This window comes from Typopeltis vanoorti, chromosome 5 (genome assembly GCF_054136105.1).
Source record: "Typopeltis vanoorti isolate ZY-2024b chromosome 5, IOZ_Tvanoo_1.0, whole genome shotgun sequence".
Lineage (NCBI taxonomy): Eukaryota > Metazoa > Arthropoda > Arachnida > Uropygi > Thelyphonidae > Typopeltis > Typopeltis vanoorti.
The window spans coordinates 171,934,427-171,951,728 of record NC_143553.1 but is presented as its reverse complement, the minus strand read 5'-3'; the positions used below and the strand labels follow the sequence as shown (position 1 = coordinate 171,951,728).

The window sequence follows — 17,302 nt, the reverse complement described above, 5'->3', positions numbered from 1 at the left end:
AAACACTCATATTGGTCATCATACTGAATGGCTGAAGACAATGTGTTACACACGTAACTAAGACGCATCATTTCAGAAAATAGGTGTAAAAATTATTAACTCATATTAAGAAGCACTTTTGAAAAAAAAAAAAAAAAAAAACTTACCAAACAAAAAGTAAAATACCTAAATTATCATTCAGATTGGTTCATCTAATTTTTCAATTACAAATGCCAGATCAATTTCTGTAATAATTTATTACAATTATAATGAACTTAGTTCACTACATTATGCCATCATCAGCTTATTACATCATAAATTAAATACAAATGCTTTTTGTGAATACACCTGAATTACAGCTACAAGCCACTTAACAACCACTGATGTCTTTTTTGCTGTTTCTATAAAAGCGAGTTTCCATAGGGTCAAATCCTCTTTCATTTGCTCCATACACAGCCCAAGAAGGAGAAGTAGCCATATAATCTAGAGAAGTAAAAGTTTTTGTTTTGTTACTTTCATAGTAGCATTTCAAAAGCATGTGGAACTTTTCATAATCAATCCAAGTCCACCATGCACCATTTACATAAAACTTTTTGTGAGCAATAAGAACGCAATTTGAGTGTTCATGTTCTGCTGCAACTTCGTACTCTGGTAAGCAGTCAGCAATTTTTTTGGCAAATGATACCACCTCTTCATGCCAAGGCACATTTTCCATCGTGAGAGTACTGGCTTTTGAAGTGCCACAGTAAGTGACCCCTTTCAGTTCCACAAAATCTGGTTTGCCTATGTGAATAAGGTTCACATATCCTTGAATTTCTTCGGTATTCCACTCTTTCACCAAAGTAAGCCTATATACAGTTCGCTGGCCTTTGGATGATAAAGCTTTCAAACTGTCAATGAAACGGATCCAAAAATCACGAAACAGTGGTCGATCAATTTTTTTTAAACTTTCCTTACTGCTTGCATCGACTGATACATATAACTGAGTCACAGGTTCCAATTTACTGATGGCATCTGGAAACTGGGCATTGGTTACAAGAAAGGTTGATATTTTTCTCTCATGAAGAAGATTTATAAGTCTGTTTATTTCTGGATACATTATAGGTTCGCCCACAAGTGATAAGGCACAATGTTTTACTTCCATTCCTTCAGCAAAGCGTTCTGGCTGAACACCTGGAACTCCTCTAAATTCCTTAATCATCTTATAATGATTTTGTAATACATCATGCAGAATTTGCTCCGGATCATCCATTTTCCACTTCCATTCAGTTCCCACAGGATTTGAGTGATGTCTCCAACAAAACACGCATTTGTTGGCACATGCAAGACTTGGAGTAGTTTCCATGCATCGATGACTTTCAATACCATAGAAAGTATGTTTATAACATCCACCACGGCCTCGTAACATTGACTTTGTCCATCGACAAAGTTTTACTCCAGAATGGGTTCCAACTAATTTGTAACCTTGTTTTGTTAAAGCCTGACGAAGCAATGGTGTAATCATCTCTTTGGATTCCTTTATGCCATTCTTCACCTTAGCATGGAATTTGTCTCTCTGTTTTGTATGATTTACAATATTTCCAAGATCTTCCATATCCAAAAGTTCTAAATCATCATCTGTCTCAGAATCATTTGCCTTTTCTGCTTCTGAGATCTTTTTATGTAAATCGTCACTTATGTTAGTGGTTCGCACCATTTCTAGGTGTTTTAAAATTTCAAGTACAACCTTCTGCCATGCTTCAAATTTATGCTCAATACTTTCATATCTGCCGTTAGCATTTTCATCTCCAAGATATACAGTTATTAACCTTTCCGCCTGCAGCGAGTACAGATCTTCATCAAGGCATTTACTAACTTTGTTAAAGTTATTTTCATATAAAGAATTCCCTAGTCCAAAAACTGCATATCTCATTCCTTTAAGAGCTGCCTTTTGCACTCTAAAATCCTGAGCAGTTTCTCGGAGCCACTTAAAAAACCATGTACTATTCAACGGAGGTTGTCCATCTACATACGTAGAAACAATAAAGAAACACACGGATTTTTTTAATGCTTCTTGGAGAATGTTGTCTTCGGGATCATAATTCTGCAAATCCACTATGTCTGTTTGCCACTGGGTATGCTGTATAGATTCAGACAACTTTTCGGCAAACTGCTTTGATTTACCAGTCTGTGTGGCATAAAATATTTTCACATATTTTTCAAAATTTACACAATCATTATTTTCAGGTATTTGAATAACGTAACTAATTTTTGCACTTTTATCACGCTTCTTAAACAGGAAAAATAGTAAATAACTGCAACAACATACCCCTAAAAACACCGCTACTAAGCTATACGTAAGAGACGAATTCGTACGGCGATTTTCATATTCAGATGCATCACAAAGCCAGCACCCAAAAGCGCACAGCACCAGTTGTAAAATCATACTCACAAGGAATGAGGTTTTTCAAACATACATACAATCAAAACTGATATACATTACATACAGTTTATAAACACGATACAACAAACCAACATGCGTACAATCTAATCAAGTATGAATCCCAACTGTTAGAAGCGCCCTCTTCAATTATAAAAACACAATTAACCTATGGATACAGGAGAAAATATTCCAGATTAAGTGACCTTTGGTTAACAATAGACAGATTTAGTTTGGTGAAACAAAACAACTGACAAATTTTTTCTATTTAGTTTTTAGCATTCTTCTTTGATTAATATAATTTACTAAATTTTTTATTCCTAACATTTATTTAATTTCTTTTTTTTTTTTAATCTGAGTTACAATTACAAATTAAAAAAAGACCTTATAGGTATAATTTCTGGAAAACATTTTCAGGTATCTGTCTTTAAAACATCAGTAATGCCATATAAAAAGCCAATGACATTATAAAAAGGGGTACTCCTAACAACATAGAAATAAAGAAATTAACAGAATTTTAAAAACCGAAATTACCCAACACAACTAATAAATTATGCCAACAAAGCAGCAAAAACCAGTCAAAACAATCCAACAATCAAAACAAACTTCCCAACACAAAAAATCATCAGACTGCCGTACATCCAGAACGCATGCAACGCCTACAAATACATTTTTAAACCCACCAAGTATAAGTTGGTATTCACCACGAACCAAAAATTGGAAACACTTCTAAAACCTACAAAATCTCACACATACAAAGAAATACTAGAACGCCACAATGTAATTTACAAATTTCGTTGACAACAAGACTGTGATGTCACATACACAGCTTCTATGATGAGATCTTTATAGGCAGGACTACAGGAACACTTCCATGACTACAACATACCAATTCAAGAACATTTAAACAATAAGAAACACAATAACCAAAAGAAAAACAGAGTACAAAATACAGGGAAAACAGAAATAGCAGTCCACGCTCTTGAACAGAAGCATACCCCAGAAATAGACAAAGCCATAATAGATATACAGGAAAACGAAACAATGCTTAGAATATCCGAAACGATAGCCATAAAATGTGACAAAAAAAACAAAAAAACAATAAACGTTCACCGTCCCTAATAATCTCCGAGACTTGGAAGCTCCAAAACATAACAATTAGGTGATGACGCCGACCAATAGAAAAAAACACCGATACATCCAAAACAAAAACATCAAGCCTACATGATCATAGTCTCTACTTTTCAAACGAGCTCCCAAGATGACACACTGTCGAAACCGCTCACACCCCGTGAGTTCCACTCCTAACCTCGTTCCATGATACTATGTCGTGTTCCTTTCCCCCCCAAAAAATATTTCTATAATTTTCACCTTCTTCTGAAAGAATTCCCAGCTCACCCTTGAAATCCGAGTTTTAAAATTGGCATACCTCTTGCCTCACCCGCAGTTCTTCCCCATCTCTCTATTTCCACATTTAGAACCCCCCCCCCTTCCTTTCAGTCATACCACAATACGCCGGATACCGCCGAATAAGAAGACAACCATTAACATTCTACAAAGGTATGTCCAAATTATTCCTCCCATATATTCTTCAGGTACCTGTCTTTAAAACATCAGTAATGCATTAAAATTGAGTAAAAAGCCAATGACATTAAAAAAAGGGGTACAAAAGTAGCCCTAAACAAAGGTAGCCATAAAAATTAATAAAAAAAGACCGTATATTGTAGTAACGTTAAAAACGCTAATACCAGTTTTGTTGATTCTGTTGTCTATTTCCATATTTAATTTACCATCCTCAATAAAAATCGTGCCTAAGTAGCTGAAATGTTTTACTTGTTCCACAGGTTCTCCATTCACAACACAGTTGTGAATGGAGAACCTGTTGAAATCGTTGAAAACATCAACTGTGTTGATGTTTTCAACGATTCTACCTATTTTCATTGCCTTTGTCTTTTTATTGCTGACCTTCATACCATATCTATTACAACAGCTATTCAATTTAGTCAGAGAATCTTGCAGACTTGTAGCAGATTTATTTAGAAGTATAACATCATCCGCATAAAGCAAAGAGCTGACATTAACATCTCCAATTTTGATATCAGGTTTAATACCACTTTCCTTCATAATGTGATCCATATAGATAATGAATACCAGAGGGGATAATGTACATCCCTGTCTCACACCAGATTTAACATTAAACCATCTTCCTGTAATTCCTTCAATTCTAACTGTTGACTTACAACTCAAATAAAGACTAAGTATTGCTTGATATAATGCCCCATTGACACCATATAACTGTAGCATATTGAATAGCTTCTCTCTCTTGGTACCTTGTCATATGCCTTTTACAAATCGACAAAACTTAAATACAGATCTTTGTTATATTCCCATGCTTTCTCAACTATTTGCCATAAATTAAAAATTTCATCCTCACGGCCTCTATTTGGCCTGGATCCAGCTTGTTCTTTACCAAGCTTTTCTTCCACAATTCTTCTCAACCGTTTCTCAAGTATACTTGCATAAATCTTGCCAGGAATACTCGGTACGGAAATACCTCTGTAATTCTCACATTCATTTTTTCCCTTTTTACATATGGGTACTATGAGAGCTCTACTCCAATCATCAGGAATTCGTCCCACTGTCCAGGCCTTCTTAACTATGCAGTGCAGCCATTTCTGAGCTTCTTCAACAACCTTCAGAATATTTTACCACCTACTTGATATTTATTTTCTATGTTCTTGCCAAAGTCTTCCCATGACGTTTGTTTAGCTAGTTTTACACAGTGTTTAGCTTTCTTATTTGTCTCTGTATTCTCTAAGAGCACAAGCTGACTTATTTGCCAGGAACTTTAGATATGCTTTCTTCTTATCCTTCACTGCCTGTTTAACTTACTGTGTCCACCATGGAGTTCTGATTTTTCTATCCTTGCAGATAACCTCAGCACATGCCTCTCTGGTTGAATCAATCAGGGTTTTCTTCAAGGCTTGCCACTGAATCTCCAAGGTTTGGAAACTGTTCACAAACTCTTTCATTTTTTCTTCAATAATCTTTGTGTATTTTAGTCTACAGTTCATATCTGAGAGCTGCACAACTTTTATTTGCTTTAAAACCTTCTTACATGCTATTTTTTTCAATACGAAATTCAATTTTATCCTGCTCAAGACTAAATGGTGATCACTTCCAATTTCAAGTCCTCTGTACCCTCTGGTGTTTTGCACCAGGAAGAAACCATCACTATCGACAATAACATTGTCAATGAGACTTTTCTTATTCCTTGCCTCTTCTCTCCATGTGAATTCGTGCATATTTTTATGTTGGAACATGGTGTTAGTAATAACCAGTCCATGTCCTGAGCAGAAATCCATCAGGTATTTGCCATTATTATTAGCCTTGCTCTTTTCTCCAAATTTTCCCAAAACATTTTTGTATCTCTGACAATCATTTGCTACTTTGCTATTTAGATCCTAACAAGGCCCAACTTTTTCTTTTTCATTGTGTCAGTAGCTTTCTCTAAAGCATCATAAAATTCCTCTGCTTCTACCTTAGTTGAACCTTCTGTGGGACCATAGGCTCAAATTAGTCTCATTGTCCAGTTCCCAATTCTGATATTTACCAACATCACTCTACTTGAGACTGCCTGCCATTCAAGAAGATCAGCCTAGTATTTTGTGTTGAATACTATGGCTACTCCTTCTTTTCCTTGATTGTCATTGCTTGAATTTAACATTTTGTATTTATTGCTCAGAAAGATCTCACCAGTTTTTATCTTTTTTGTTTCAGTCATCCCTATTATGTCGATTTGGTACTTATCTAATTCCTGGGCTAGCTCCATTTCTTTGCCATTCAGGCTTCTTATGTTGATAGTACCGATCTTTAACTCTGGTGTTATTGAGTTGGGGGTGTGCTTTCAGATTTGTTCCAGTAGCTGACTTTTCGCTGTTCGCCCTGGTTACCTGGAGAAAACAACGGAGGCCTTGTTTAACTGGGCGACGCCCCAGCCAGTATGAAATTTTGTCAAGTTGTACCATCATTTTTTATTTTGGTTTAAGCCAAAAAGAATACAATTTGGTCGGCTAAATCCCAAATTGCCAGTCCATCCTCTTTCGTTCAGTATCCTAGTAGATACCTAACAGGGTGCACCACGAGAAGATGAGGATTTGACATTAGGTCAGGAGCTCTGGTCGGTTCTTCGCCAGGGCTCACCTTTAAAGGCTAATGTGGAGGTCTCCTCTCAGTTATACAGCTTTGACCCTATATTTCCAATATATATATTTAAAACAGGGGCCTTTGGGAAATAGACATTAAAGAATTACTTATTTTAAAATTGTCAAATAGAGCACCTCTCTCTCAAACGAAATAAAAACTTTAAACCCTTAATTTTGATAATCTTGATTTACCCACTTATGATTTACAAATTATGGTTGTTTCCATGCATGGTCATCGTCGATAAAATATATTATTATTATGTGAAGCCTCCAAGGAGTCCAAGAACTCATCACTAAAGGGCATGCTACTCCACTCCACTCCGCTACACTACACCACACATATCACTGTGTCTCTCCTACAACTCAATTCTCCAACTACGCACAACGGCACTTCTACCATCAATGCGATCTACCGCTTATCAACGCCAACAAAAATTATGTGTCTTCTCGTGGCCTTGAATTGCAGCCTGTAGCTACAATCGAAAAAGCCCAAATAAAGATTCCTCTCATCACGACGAGATTCGAACGTAAGTCATTTCCAACCGAAGGCCGTAATGTTCCGCTGTTCTTCCGGCGGAATTGCGGAATTTGGTCAAAGATTAATTATATTAACAAACTGATCTTTTATATATTTCGCTTTTTACAAACAATTCGTCAACGAGAAACACTAAATATTTCAAAATATAAAGAAATGTATTTATGTCGAGACCTGTGTATCTCAGTGGAATTGGCACTTCCATCCTCTGCACTAGCCTACTAAAGATAGACTTATAGTTCAACTCTAGTCGCCAACTGGAAAGGGAAAGGGAAAGTGAGTTTTTCTCCAGGAAACTCCGGTTTTTCATCTCTCAACTCAAGAAAATTGATCGTAGAACGCACATTATTCTAGACAGTAGCATATCCTTGGTGCCCGTCGGGGGCCTTGATTTCCAAAACAGCAGAGCTGGCTTCTTTCTCAGAAGGTGAAGTATCCCAGGTGTTTAATCACTTTAAAAATATCCTAACTGGTTTTCTAAAAAGCGTAACTGTGGTCCTAACACGTTAAAATGGGAACGAGTTTGCAGCACGTCTGAGAAGGCTTATACGCACTAACAGAACTTTCGTCTGCTGCAGTTGACAAAGCATTTAATGAAGGCTCTTACCAACCCATATCTCACTATGCACTAGGAATTGAAGAGGATCGATATTCACAGCCTCATGCCTATACAGAAACCTCTGATTTCCGCGAAGAACCATAAAGTTTGTCTGCAGTGGTGTCGGACACTGTCACTGTTGCTGAACATGAAGACTGGTAAAAAGTCATGTGGTCTGAAGAGTCATGATACATGATACTTGTTCTTTATCAACGATAGGCACAAAGTTTGACTGGATCCCTATGAAGCAATGAACCTTCTTGCAAACACAACTCAAGGCGGTACTGGAGGTGGTGTCAAGGTGGGGAACATGTTCTGTTGATTATGTAATTGGATCCCTGATATTTCTGGATGGTCAAGTGTTCCTCAAGGAATATCGAACATTGGTGACGATCAATCCACCCTGCAGGTTGACTTTTTATCCAGCAGGTATTTCGTAGACGACAATGCTACCATTCAAGAATTGTTCAACATAACAGCGACTTCCACCAACTTCCCTGGCCACCCCCAAACACCGGATCTGAATCCCATTGAGAAAGTATGGCACGTGTTAGAAAATCAGATCTAGGAACAAAGTGGTCTTTTGTCAAATCTGAGCCAGGTAAACGACTGTCTGGTGAACGCCAGGTATGTTGTAGACGTAATCTAACGCCTTGCTGAGTCTTGACAAATATGTGCTGTAATTCAGGCTAAAGGAGGAGGTCCAAAACGGTATTAAATTCTTTCTTTTCTTTTTTTAGCTCTGCAACCCTTTATAGATTTTTGCGTAGTTCACAATATCTTTCGATTCCTCTATTCAATGCAGTACTTTTCCAATTCTTAACTTTAAGAATGCCAAGGTCTCTTTCTCAACCTCATCTAACCATCTCCTTTTAGGCCTTCCTACACGGTATTAAATAAAATATTCTAATTTAGCGGAATGGCATGTGTAGTTTGGTTCCAAAATAAAAATAACAGGGTGATGAGGATTAAAGTATCCCTGTTTAAGGCCTTGCGGAGCGCCATCCTATGATCCCAATGCTGCTAAACATTGCAGGAATAATTTGCGCGTCATGCCGAAGCGATATCTGAAATAAAAAAAATTACCAATTCACTACCAAATGCATAGAATTTGCATATCACGCAACTCGGCAGGTGCCAGGAGGGTATAAAGAGATGGACACTGAATTTTTCCCTTTATTCTGGTTGTTAATGTCGCCCACAGTCATGATACATCTTGCCCCAACGTGCTTTGATCGTGAAGCTGTCCACTCTCAAAGCCGCGTTATTACCACCCTTTCTCCGAGGTAAAGAAGGAAACACAAGTAGTACTCTCCTTCCTACATAGCATCTGTATTCACGGATGAAAGACGACTTCCCACAATACTTCTCATTAATATCAGTGTATATTTAAGGAGTACATATTTTCAATAGCTTATTTTTAGAATTGTTTGTAACATTATGTATCCTCCTGATGTAAAATTTGAGCATTCATAGTTCATTCGGTATTAAAAATGGTTTGAGAAGTCTTAACTCTGAATTCAACCTACAATTCAAAGAACCCTTATAAGGATTTTTTTTCAAATGAATATGAGTTAGCCAGCTTCATACGAAGGTGGAGAGATTTTTTGCTTCCGGAAACAGTTTTTTTTTTTTTTTTTTTTTATCTCGCTAGATATAGACAGATCGGTCTGAAACATATGCGATTACGAGAGATTTGGTTTCGCATTCTGCATGATATTGTGTAAACCTAAAGCGCAAATCGATGACAATACGACAATCATCAACAGTGTACGTGGTTTTTAGTTCTCAGCTTGTTGAATTAGAAGTACGCGAGATGAAGAAAAACCGATGTCAACAGGACTTATTTGCACGTTAAACACAACAGGCGGAATGAAATCATTAAGAAAAACACTTAACAAAACAAAATTTGATAGAGGAAAAAACGAAAAGATTTATGAAGAATGTAAATTACAACCCATAATTACAAAGCATGGATAAAAAATAAGACGATTGAAATGGAAAGCACATGCTAATTGGATGGACCAAAAAAGAGTAGTTCAACTAGCCAGTGACGACAAACAAAATACGAAAACACCACTCGGTAAAAAAAAAAATAAAATAAAATAAAAAAATAAATAAAGACTAGCTTGCAATATTGGTGCTGCACTCCGCGAATTTCGTTGCCTCGGAAAACGTCGACGACATCCATTATTCCTATACGCTTTGCGCCGAATGATTATTCGTTTTGAGGAACAGAATCGATGGGAGTCAGATCTGGCAGAGGTCACAAACCAGTCAGTTCAGAACACGTGAATGACGTTGCTACTGCCGTTGTGGAGCAGGCCTTAAATAATAGCGTTGGTTCCTGCAGTGCACGTGCTGTATGAAGACACACGGATGTACCTTACACAAATAGGTGGAAAATTCTCATTTAAGAATTTCGGTAGAAATTTACATGCAATGTCAATGTAAATGTAATGCATGATGCAGCGAATGTAAATGTAATTTACCAATTCGGTACATCGCATGGCGTCCTTGGTACTAAAATTTGAAACTACTTTATTTTTTTCTAAGACATCGCATCGGCATGACCCACAATGAAACGTTTTGCAGCATTTGGATCACCGGGTGGCGCTCCACGGTCTTAAACAGTGATGTTTTAATTTGTAACCCAATGTAACCCGCAAGACATTCCGGTTCCAGTTTTAACAAGAATGCAAGACACAACTGTCAGTGACAGTCTGTCACTGTTTGCTGTAGCTAATGCTCCTTAACATTAATGTGTGTCTTATGTTTAGTTTTCGATGTTTTTCCTCCCGAGACAGGAAACATCTACTTGACTGCTCTGGACATCGATTAACTCTTGAAACGGCTGCAAAAATAACTCAGTGAATATAAGAGATGAATATACATCTCTTAGTGAGATGTGCTTTACATTATGCAAAATACTAAGAATAGTGATCAGAGCTTTATCCACTTTTATAATGTGTTGCTCTGGTGTTGCACCACCTTAGACTTGAACTACGTTTCAGGCGCAAACTTAACTGCTTGCTTCCTTGGGATTAGGAGTAAAATAACCAAGTTTATAAAATTACTTGGTAACCCTAATATACATTATTCCCAAGGTAAAATAACTTATACAGTATATATATATATATATATATATATATATATATATATATATAAGTTTTTTTACCTTGGGAATAATGTATATTATATAAATATACATTATTATATCTGAATTATTCAAAGGTGTAAATATAATGGTAAACATGGAACAGGAGAATGAGGCTTACCTCCTTCGACTACTATCATACAATCCGTAATAGCTCTGGCAGGAAACGGGACATTCACTAGATTCAACGCTGTTTCTTATTGTGAATATGGGCAAAAAAGTTATAATTTAAAAAAAAAAAAAATCAGCTAACGCCTTTTTATTCCCGTATATACGGGAGTAGGCGAGGCCATTTAGCCCTATCTAACTTTTGGAGACTGAGTGGGCAATTCAATCTCCACTGGTACCCAATCAGAGACAGATGGCCCAAGGCTATCACTAATTAAGCGGTACGCAGTGAAGAGAGACGGCTCAAATGTGCCGCCATCTCGTGGTCTCTAACCCTAACACAATATATTTAATGTCTGAAATAATGTGGGTTCTACGGTCGATTTTCTTGAGTTTACAGGACGAAAAACCCGAGTTTCCGGGAGGAAAAACCTGCTTGCCCGTGCCAGAGATCGACTAACTCGGAAACCGGTCGAAAAAAGGCTTAGAAAAATTTCCTCTAGTCGCCGACTAGACTCGAAACCAAGACTTCCTTCGTGCGGCCTAGCGCGGTGGTGTGCAAACGCCACATCCACTGAGCTACACAGGCTCTCAGTTATAATTTATATAATAAATATAATTTATTTTTAGGAAATTCTATATTAAAACGTTGTCTATATCGGTTGCATAAACACGTTAGTTTACACTTCACACACGCAAAACAGATCCAACTCGGAAAACAAAAATAACTCACGAACAATGACAACCTTCAATTGGATTTGTTGATACAATAATCAATCTCAGCCACTGATTTCTAGATGCTGTTATCTCAGTGCTCACCCAGTCTCGTCTTCTGGGCAGTTTAAAACCATTTGAACGCTAAGAATGTGACATTCTGCAGCATCTTTATGTCTATACAAAAGCCTCAATGGTAGTCGTTTTTTGCTGGGCTCTTTACCCTGAATGTGATGCAATGTCTACACTTCGAAAAGTGTTATCTTCATGAAGTATTAATATATTGTGTTTAATTTTAGGAATCACGCAAAGAAAGGAAACCAGTAGGGGAGTCTTTAACCGGAATATATTCGAATCTAGTAGGCGACTAGAAGAAATTTTTCTAAGCCTTTTTTTGACCGGTTCCCAAGTTAGTCGATCTCTGCATGGGCAAGTGGGTTTTTACTTCCGGAAACTCTTGGTTTTTCGTCCCGTAAGCTGAAGGAAATCGACCGCAGAACCCACACTATTCAGACATTAAATATATTGTGTTAGGGTTCGGGACCACGAGATGGCGACACTTTTTAAGTCGTCTCTCTTCACTGCATGCCGCTTAATTAGTGATAGCCTTGGGTCAGCTATCTCTGATTGGGTACCAGTGGAGATTGAACTGCCCACTCAGTCTCCAAAAGTTAGATAGGGCTGAAACGGCCTTGCCTAGTCCCTATACGGGAATAAAGAAGGCTTTAGCTGAGCTGATTTATATAACCCACACTATTACAAACAATTAGTATAGTGCAAAGACTAGAATCCACACGTTGACAATACTTGTCATCTGCCACTTCATTGTATGCAGATTATAGCTAATGATAGTTTTGCTCTCATTGGCTCCTGGGGAAGGCTGAACCTTCTCATAAGTCTCCTGAAGATAGATAACTGTAAAACAGCCCTGCCTATTCCCTATAGGGACATAAAAGGTGAAAACATATTTATTTATTTAGCATTTCATATTTTTTTATTCACGCTGTTAGCGATATATCGGTAGAATTTAAAACTTATTCATATCTGTTATTTGCGATTTAACTGTAATAATAACAAGTGAGGTATCCTGAAATACATATTTAAAAACCTGTATAATATAAACATAATTCGTCATCTCTTTGTATTACTTTAAAACAATATCTTCCCTAGCTGGGGGAAATGCAAAGCGGATCTTTAAGTGGTAGACGACTCTCATTTCCCGCTGGAATCAACACCTGCTTATTGGAAGCGCAGAGTAGCTACTGTCTTGTTGAGACACTAGACAGTATCACTCTTTTCTCTCTCCCTCCATTTCTTCTTAGATTTAGCCAGGAGGGTGACCTTGATGAGCATGCTCTCCACACCACAATTCATCAACTAGGACTCCCTTGGAAATAACAAGACTATTTCTATAACTGATAAAATGTCCTCCCATTGATGCCCTTCTGACACTGCAGCCTCTGTCAACTGTCTCAATGCTCAGGAATTTCCATGCCATTCGGTGGCTGGCGAATTCTCTGTCTGACGTAATTCATCATCATTCATGAGGTCAAATCACCTCATCTCCTGATTGCTCCTTAATCTTCTCTGATTTTCACTCTTACACGACGTCAACGTCGCAGTTCTATAACGCGATACTGAGAGATTCAGATTATTTTAAATTTTAAGCATTGTTTTTACTTATATTCATTGTCTTTTTCAATTTACAATACGTTTTTGAACCCTCCTGAAGCCAGTTCTCTACCGCTTCATTCCTTACTTCATTATTATGAGTTACTTAGCTAACAAGATATTACAAACTCATCAGCAAAATGCACAACAGATATTCTAATATTCGCAGAACACGAAACTTGTTCATTACAAAATCATTTCCGATACTAAAGAGAAAAGGTGAAATCACATCTCTCTCTCTCTGTAATTGTTATTTTAAACCATTCCTTACATACTTATCAACTTTAGAATATCTTTTGCGTTTGAAAACGCAAAAGATATTGAGACTTTTTAAGACAACTAACGAATTTAATAAAAATAAGCAAATACAACACTTCAAGTTTCGTTAGTCTTCAGACTTATATTGCCAGCTACTGACCAAAAATGTTATTATTATTATTATTATTATTATTATTATTATTATTATTATTATTATTATTATTATTATTATTATTATTATTATTATTATTATTATTATTCCTGATACTTCCAAGAAGCCCAAAGACTCATCGCGGGAGGACACCTACAACTGTCTCAACCACTACACCGAACCTCTACTACGAATCACCTCCATCAACGCTATCTATCGCCCACGTCCACCACAACCAGCATTTTTTGTCTGTAAATTGCGTGTGTTCTGAAGGGCCGATTTGTCTGCATGTGGGATGAAAAACTCGAGTTTCCGGGAGAAAAAATCCTGCTACCTTCGTATGAGATCGGCTAACTCACCTTCGATTGAAATCGTCCAGATAAAGATCCCTCTCATTGCGACGAGAATCGAACTTAGGCCTGTTCCAATCGAAGGGCGCAATGTACCGCCGTTATACACAACAAAAGACTAGAAACAATTAATTGAACATATTACATGTTATCAGAACTTCAGCGTTTACATACAAATAAGTTCTATTCACAAATCCTATTCTATTCACAAGAATATAGAATTTATTCTATAAATTCTATTTACAAGGCTTTGCAAACTGCATTCCCACAATCTGTCTTCATGTCTCATATTGTGCACACCACTTACTACATTAGTCATTCATCTCTGGACCCTTTCCAATATATCCTAATCTCCATTACCAGGTGACCTTATCGTCGCATAATAATCCATCAAGCACGATGATGGCCTTTTACAGATTATTATTTACAGATAATGGAATCGAACCAGAACCACTTTATTTCTGCACATTAAGGTATATCATGGAAATAATCTGACGTGAGGACTTCACCACTTTTGTAGTGTGACCTCTGAACTTCAGTTCCGTGTCAATAACCACTCCAAGGACTCTTGCCTCCTCAAATTTCTACAAAATTTCCCCACCAAGGGTACACTTTGTATCCCATTGCCGCCTACCAAATTTAAGGACCTACACTTTGCAACATTCAAATGACAGTTTCATACTGCTGTCTACTCATATACTCTATTCAAGTCCTCCTATAAGGCAATATCTGCTTGACTCCTCATTACTCTTCCCAGCTTCGCATCCTACGCAAACAGCTGCACATACTAGTCAAAAGCATCCCATAACCATTAACATACACAATAAATAATGGTGATTACAAAAGAGATCACTGGCGAACGCCACCAGTGACTTTCCTCTTCTGGATAATTTACTCCATACACAACTTGCTAATCTGAGAGCCAATTGCCTATCCAACTCAGAAATCTATCATCCAAACCCTGTCCCTCTCGTTTACTTATCAACTTATGGTGTGGCAATCTCTCAAAATCAATGGCACACCCGGAGAGGGGGGACAACGAGACCCTTTTCCCCTAAAGAAAAAGGAAAAACACTAGAAAAATTTCAAAAAATCTTTTCCTAATTAATAAAATTCATTTTTTTTTTTAAATTTATGTTGTGTCGTGTCTTCTATTTCTATACTACTCATGAATTAGTGATTATTACAGATGTTCAGTCATAGGTCATATGTGATGCGTAGTGTGTATTCTCAAATCGTCTACTCAACTCTCCCCCCCCCCCCCCAAGATTAAATTCTGAGTGCGTTGCTGCTCAAAATATACGAAGAAATTTAAGCACATCACCATATATGCACCTGCGTATCGAATACATTCGCCATCTTGTTATATTGCATAAGTTAGCAAATCTCCAACTTCCTTCGATAAACCAATTCTAACAGTGCAAAGGATACTGCTGTTATCAAACAGAAGATACCGCTGTTACCGCAGTTATACTAGCTCTCACCAATGTCTCCATTTCCTTAACCACAACTCCACACACAGATCAACCCATGATTTGTAGCCATAGCCTTATTGCCTCCTTTGTGAAGTGGAACAATTTTATTCTCTTTCTCTCCTTTATGACTTCTACTGTTGCAAAATTTGTTAATCATTTTGGACAAGCCAATCCCTGGAAAATTCCCACTTGTGATGCGTCATCAATTCCTTTTGCGTTATTGACACCTAAGTTACTTAGGTGTCAATAACGAGAGTGCGTCATCTCTCATTTCATTCCCCACCTTTCACACTGAAGATGAATCACCCTGATCATTGAATGCCTTGACTATGTTCTCTGCAGAAGTCAAAAATCTTTCACTTTCATCAATTAACATCAATCTATTGGTATTTCATCTTCACATGGGATTTTATTTGTTTTCAATCTTCAAATCGCAGTATCCATCTCTAATATTTTCGGGGTTCCTCATTTTTATAAATTCATTTTTCCTAATTTTTTCATTGTTACTTTTTGAAAGAAAATTGTTTGAACATTTAGCCTAAATAAGAGAAATTTTTAACCTCCGAAAAGAAACTTCGCTTATATCACTAATTTTTAATAGTATTGATTTACCTATTTGTGAAAGCTGTTTTATTGTCAATTAATTTTGTATCAGCTGCTGCAATCTGACATCCACTTTTTTATTTATGCAATTTGACATTGCTACCCTACATTTATATATGAATTTATTTCTTAACTGTTTATGGTTTTCTTGTAATTCAGGTTTGCCCTATAGAACTATTTTTTATTTTATTATATTTTATTTCTGTCTTTGATGCTACAAGTCTATCATAAAGAAAGACAGATATTATTATAGCTTTCGTTTTTCTATAATGTTTGTTCCTCATCTAAACTGCTCTTTAAGTGTCCTGCACTAATTCCGATATCAATACCATACAAATGCTAGTGTGTTTGCAAAAAAAAAAAAAAAAAAAAAAACATCCTCATAAAATAAATAAAAAAAAATCACGAAAAAAGAGAAATACAATTAAATTTGCTGATCAATTAATAATAATAAGCTTATGCCTTTTATTCCCTTATAGGGAGTAAGCGAGACCTTTAAACCCTACCTAGCTTTTGGAGACTGAGTGGGCAGTTCGTCTCCACCGTCAGCCAATCAGAGACAGCTGGCCAATGTTTATCATTAATTATAGGCGGCACCGATGTAAAGACCGGCAAACAAGTGCTTCCATCTCTTGGTACCTAACAGGATATGTTACTGTTTGAAATAACGTGGGTTCTCTAACATTTTCAGGTTGCCTCATTTTTAAAAATCTATTTTTCCTAATATTTTCATTCTTACTGTCTGAAATAATGTGAATTCTATGGTCGAGTTTCTTGAGTTTATGGGATGAAAAATCCGAGTTCCTGGATGAAAAATCCCGCTTGCCCATGCCAAAGCTCGACTAATTCGGGAACCGGTCGAAGAAAGGCTTTGAAAAAGTTTTTCCAGTTGTCGACTAGACTCAAACTATAAGTCTTATCTTTGTGCAGTCTAGTACAGAGGATGCAAATGTCACTTCCATATGCCTCGCTGAGCATTTTACTGAATAAATACAAAAAAAAACAAACAAACAGAAGGCCTGTGTAGCTCAGTGGAAATAGCGCTTGCGTCCTCTACGCTTGGTCGCTCAAAGTTCGAT

The 17,302-nt window shown here is 37.0% G+C and overlaps 1 protein-coding gene across 1 annotated transcript; it reads right to left on the bottom strand.

Annotated features, from left to right (window-relative positions):
• Positions 1-217: 217 nt before the first annotated feature.
• On the bottom strand, positions 218-2,499 carry LOC150107060 (S-adenosyl-L-methionine-dependent tRNA 4-demethylwyosine synthase TYW1-like). Its single transcript, XM_090392929.1, has one exon. It carries the CDS (start codon positions 2,402-2,404, stop codon positions 350-352), a length of 2,055 nt encoding a protein of 684 aa, XP_090249055.1. The 5' UTR covers positions 2,405-2,499; the 3' UTR covers positions 218-349.
• Between the last annotated feature and the right edge of the window lie 14,803 nt (positions 2,500-17,302).

What these genes read in the sequence shown, in the direction of transcription:
- LOC150107060 (XM_090392929.1), bottom strand. Translation starts at nt 2,404, where the DNA reads ATGATTTTACAACTGGTGCTGTGCGCTTTTGGGTGCTGGCTTTGTGAT.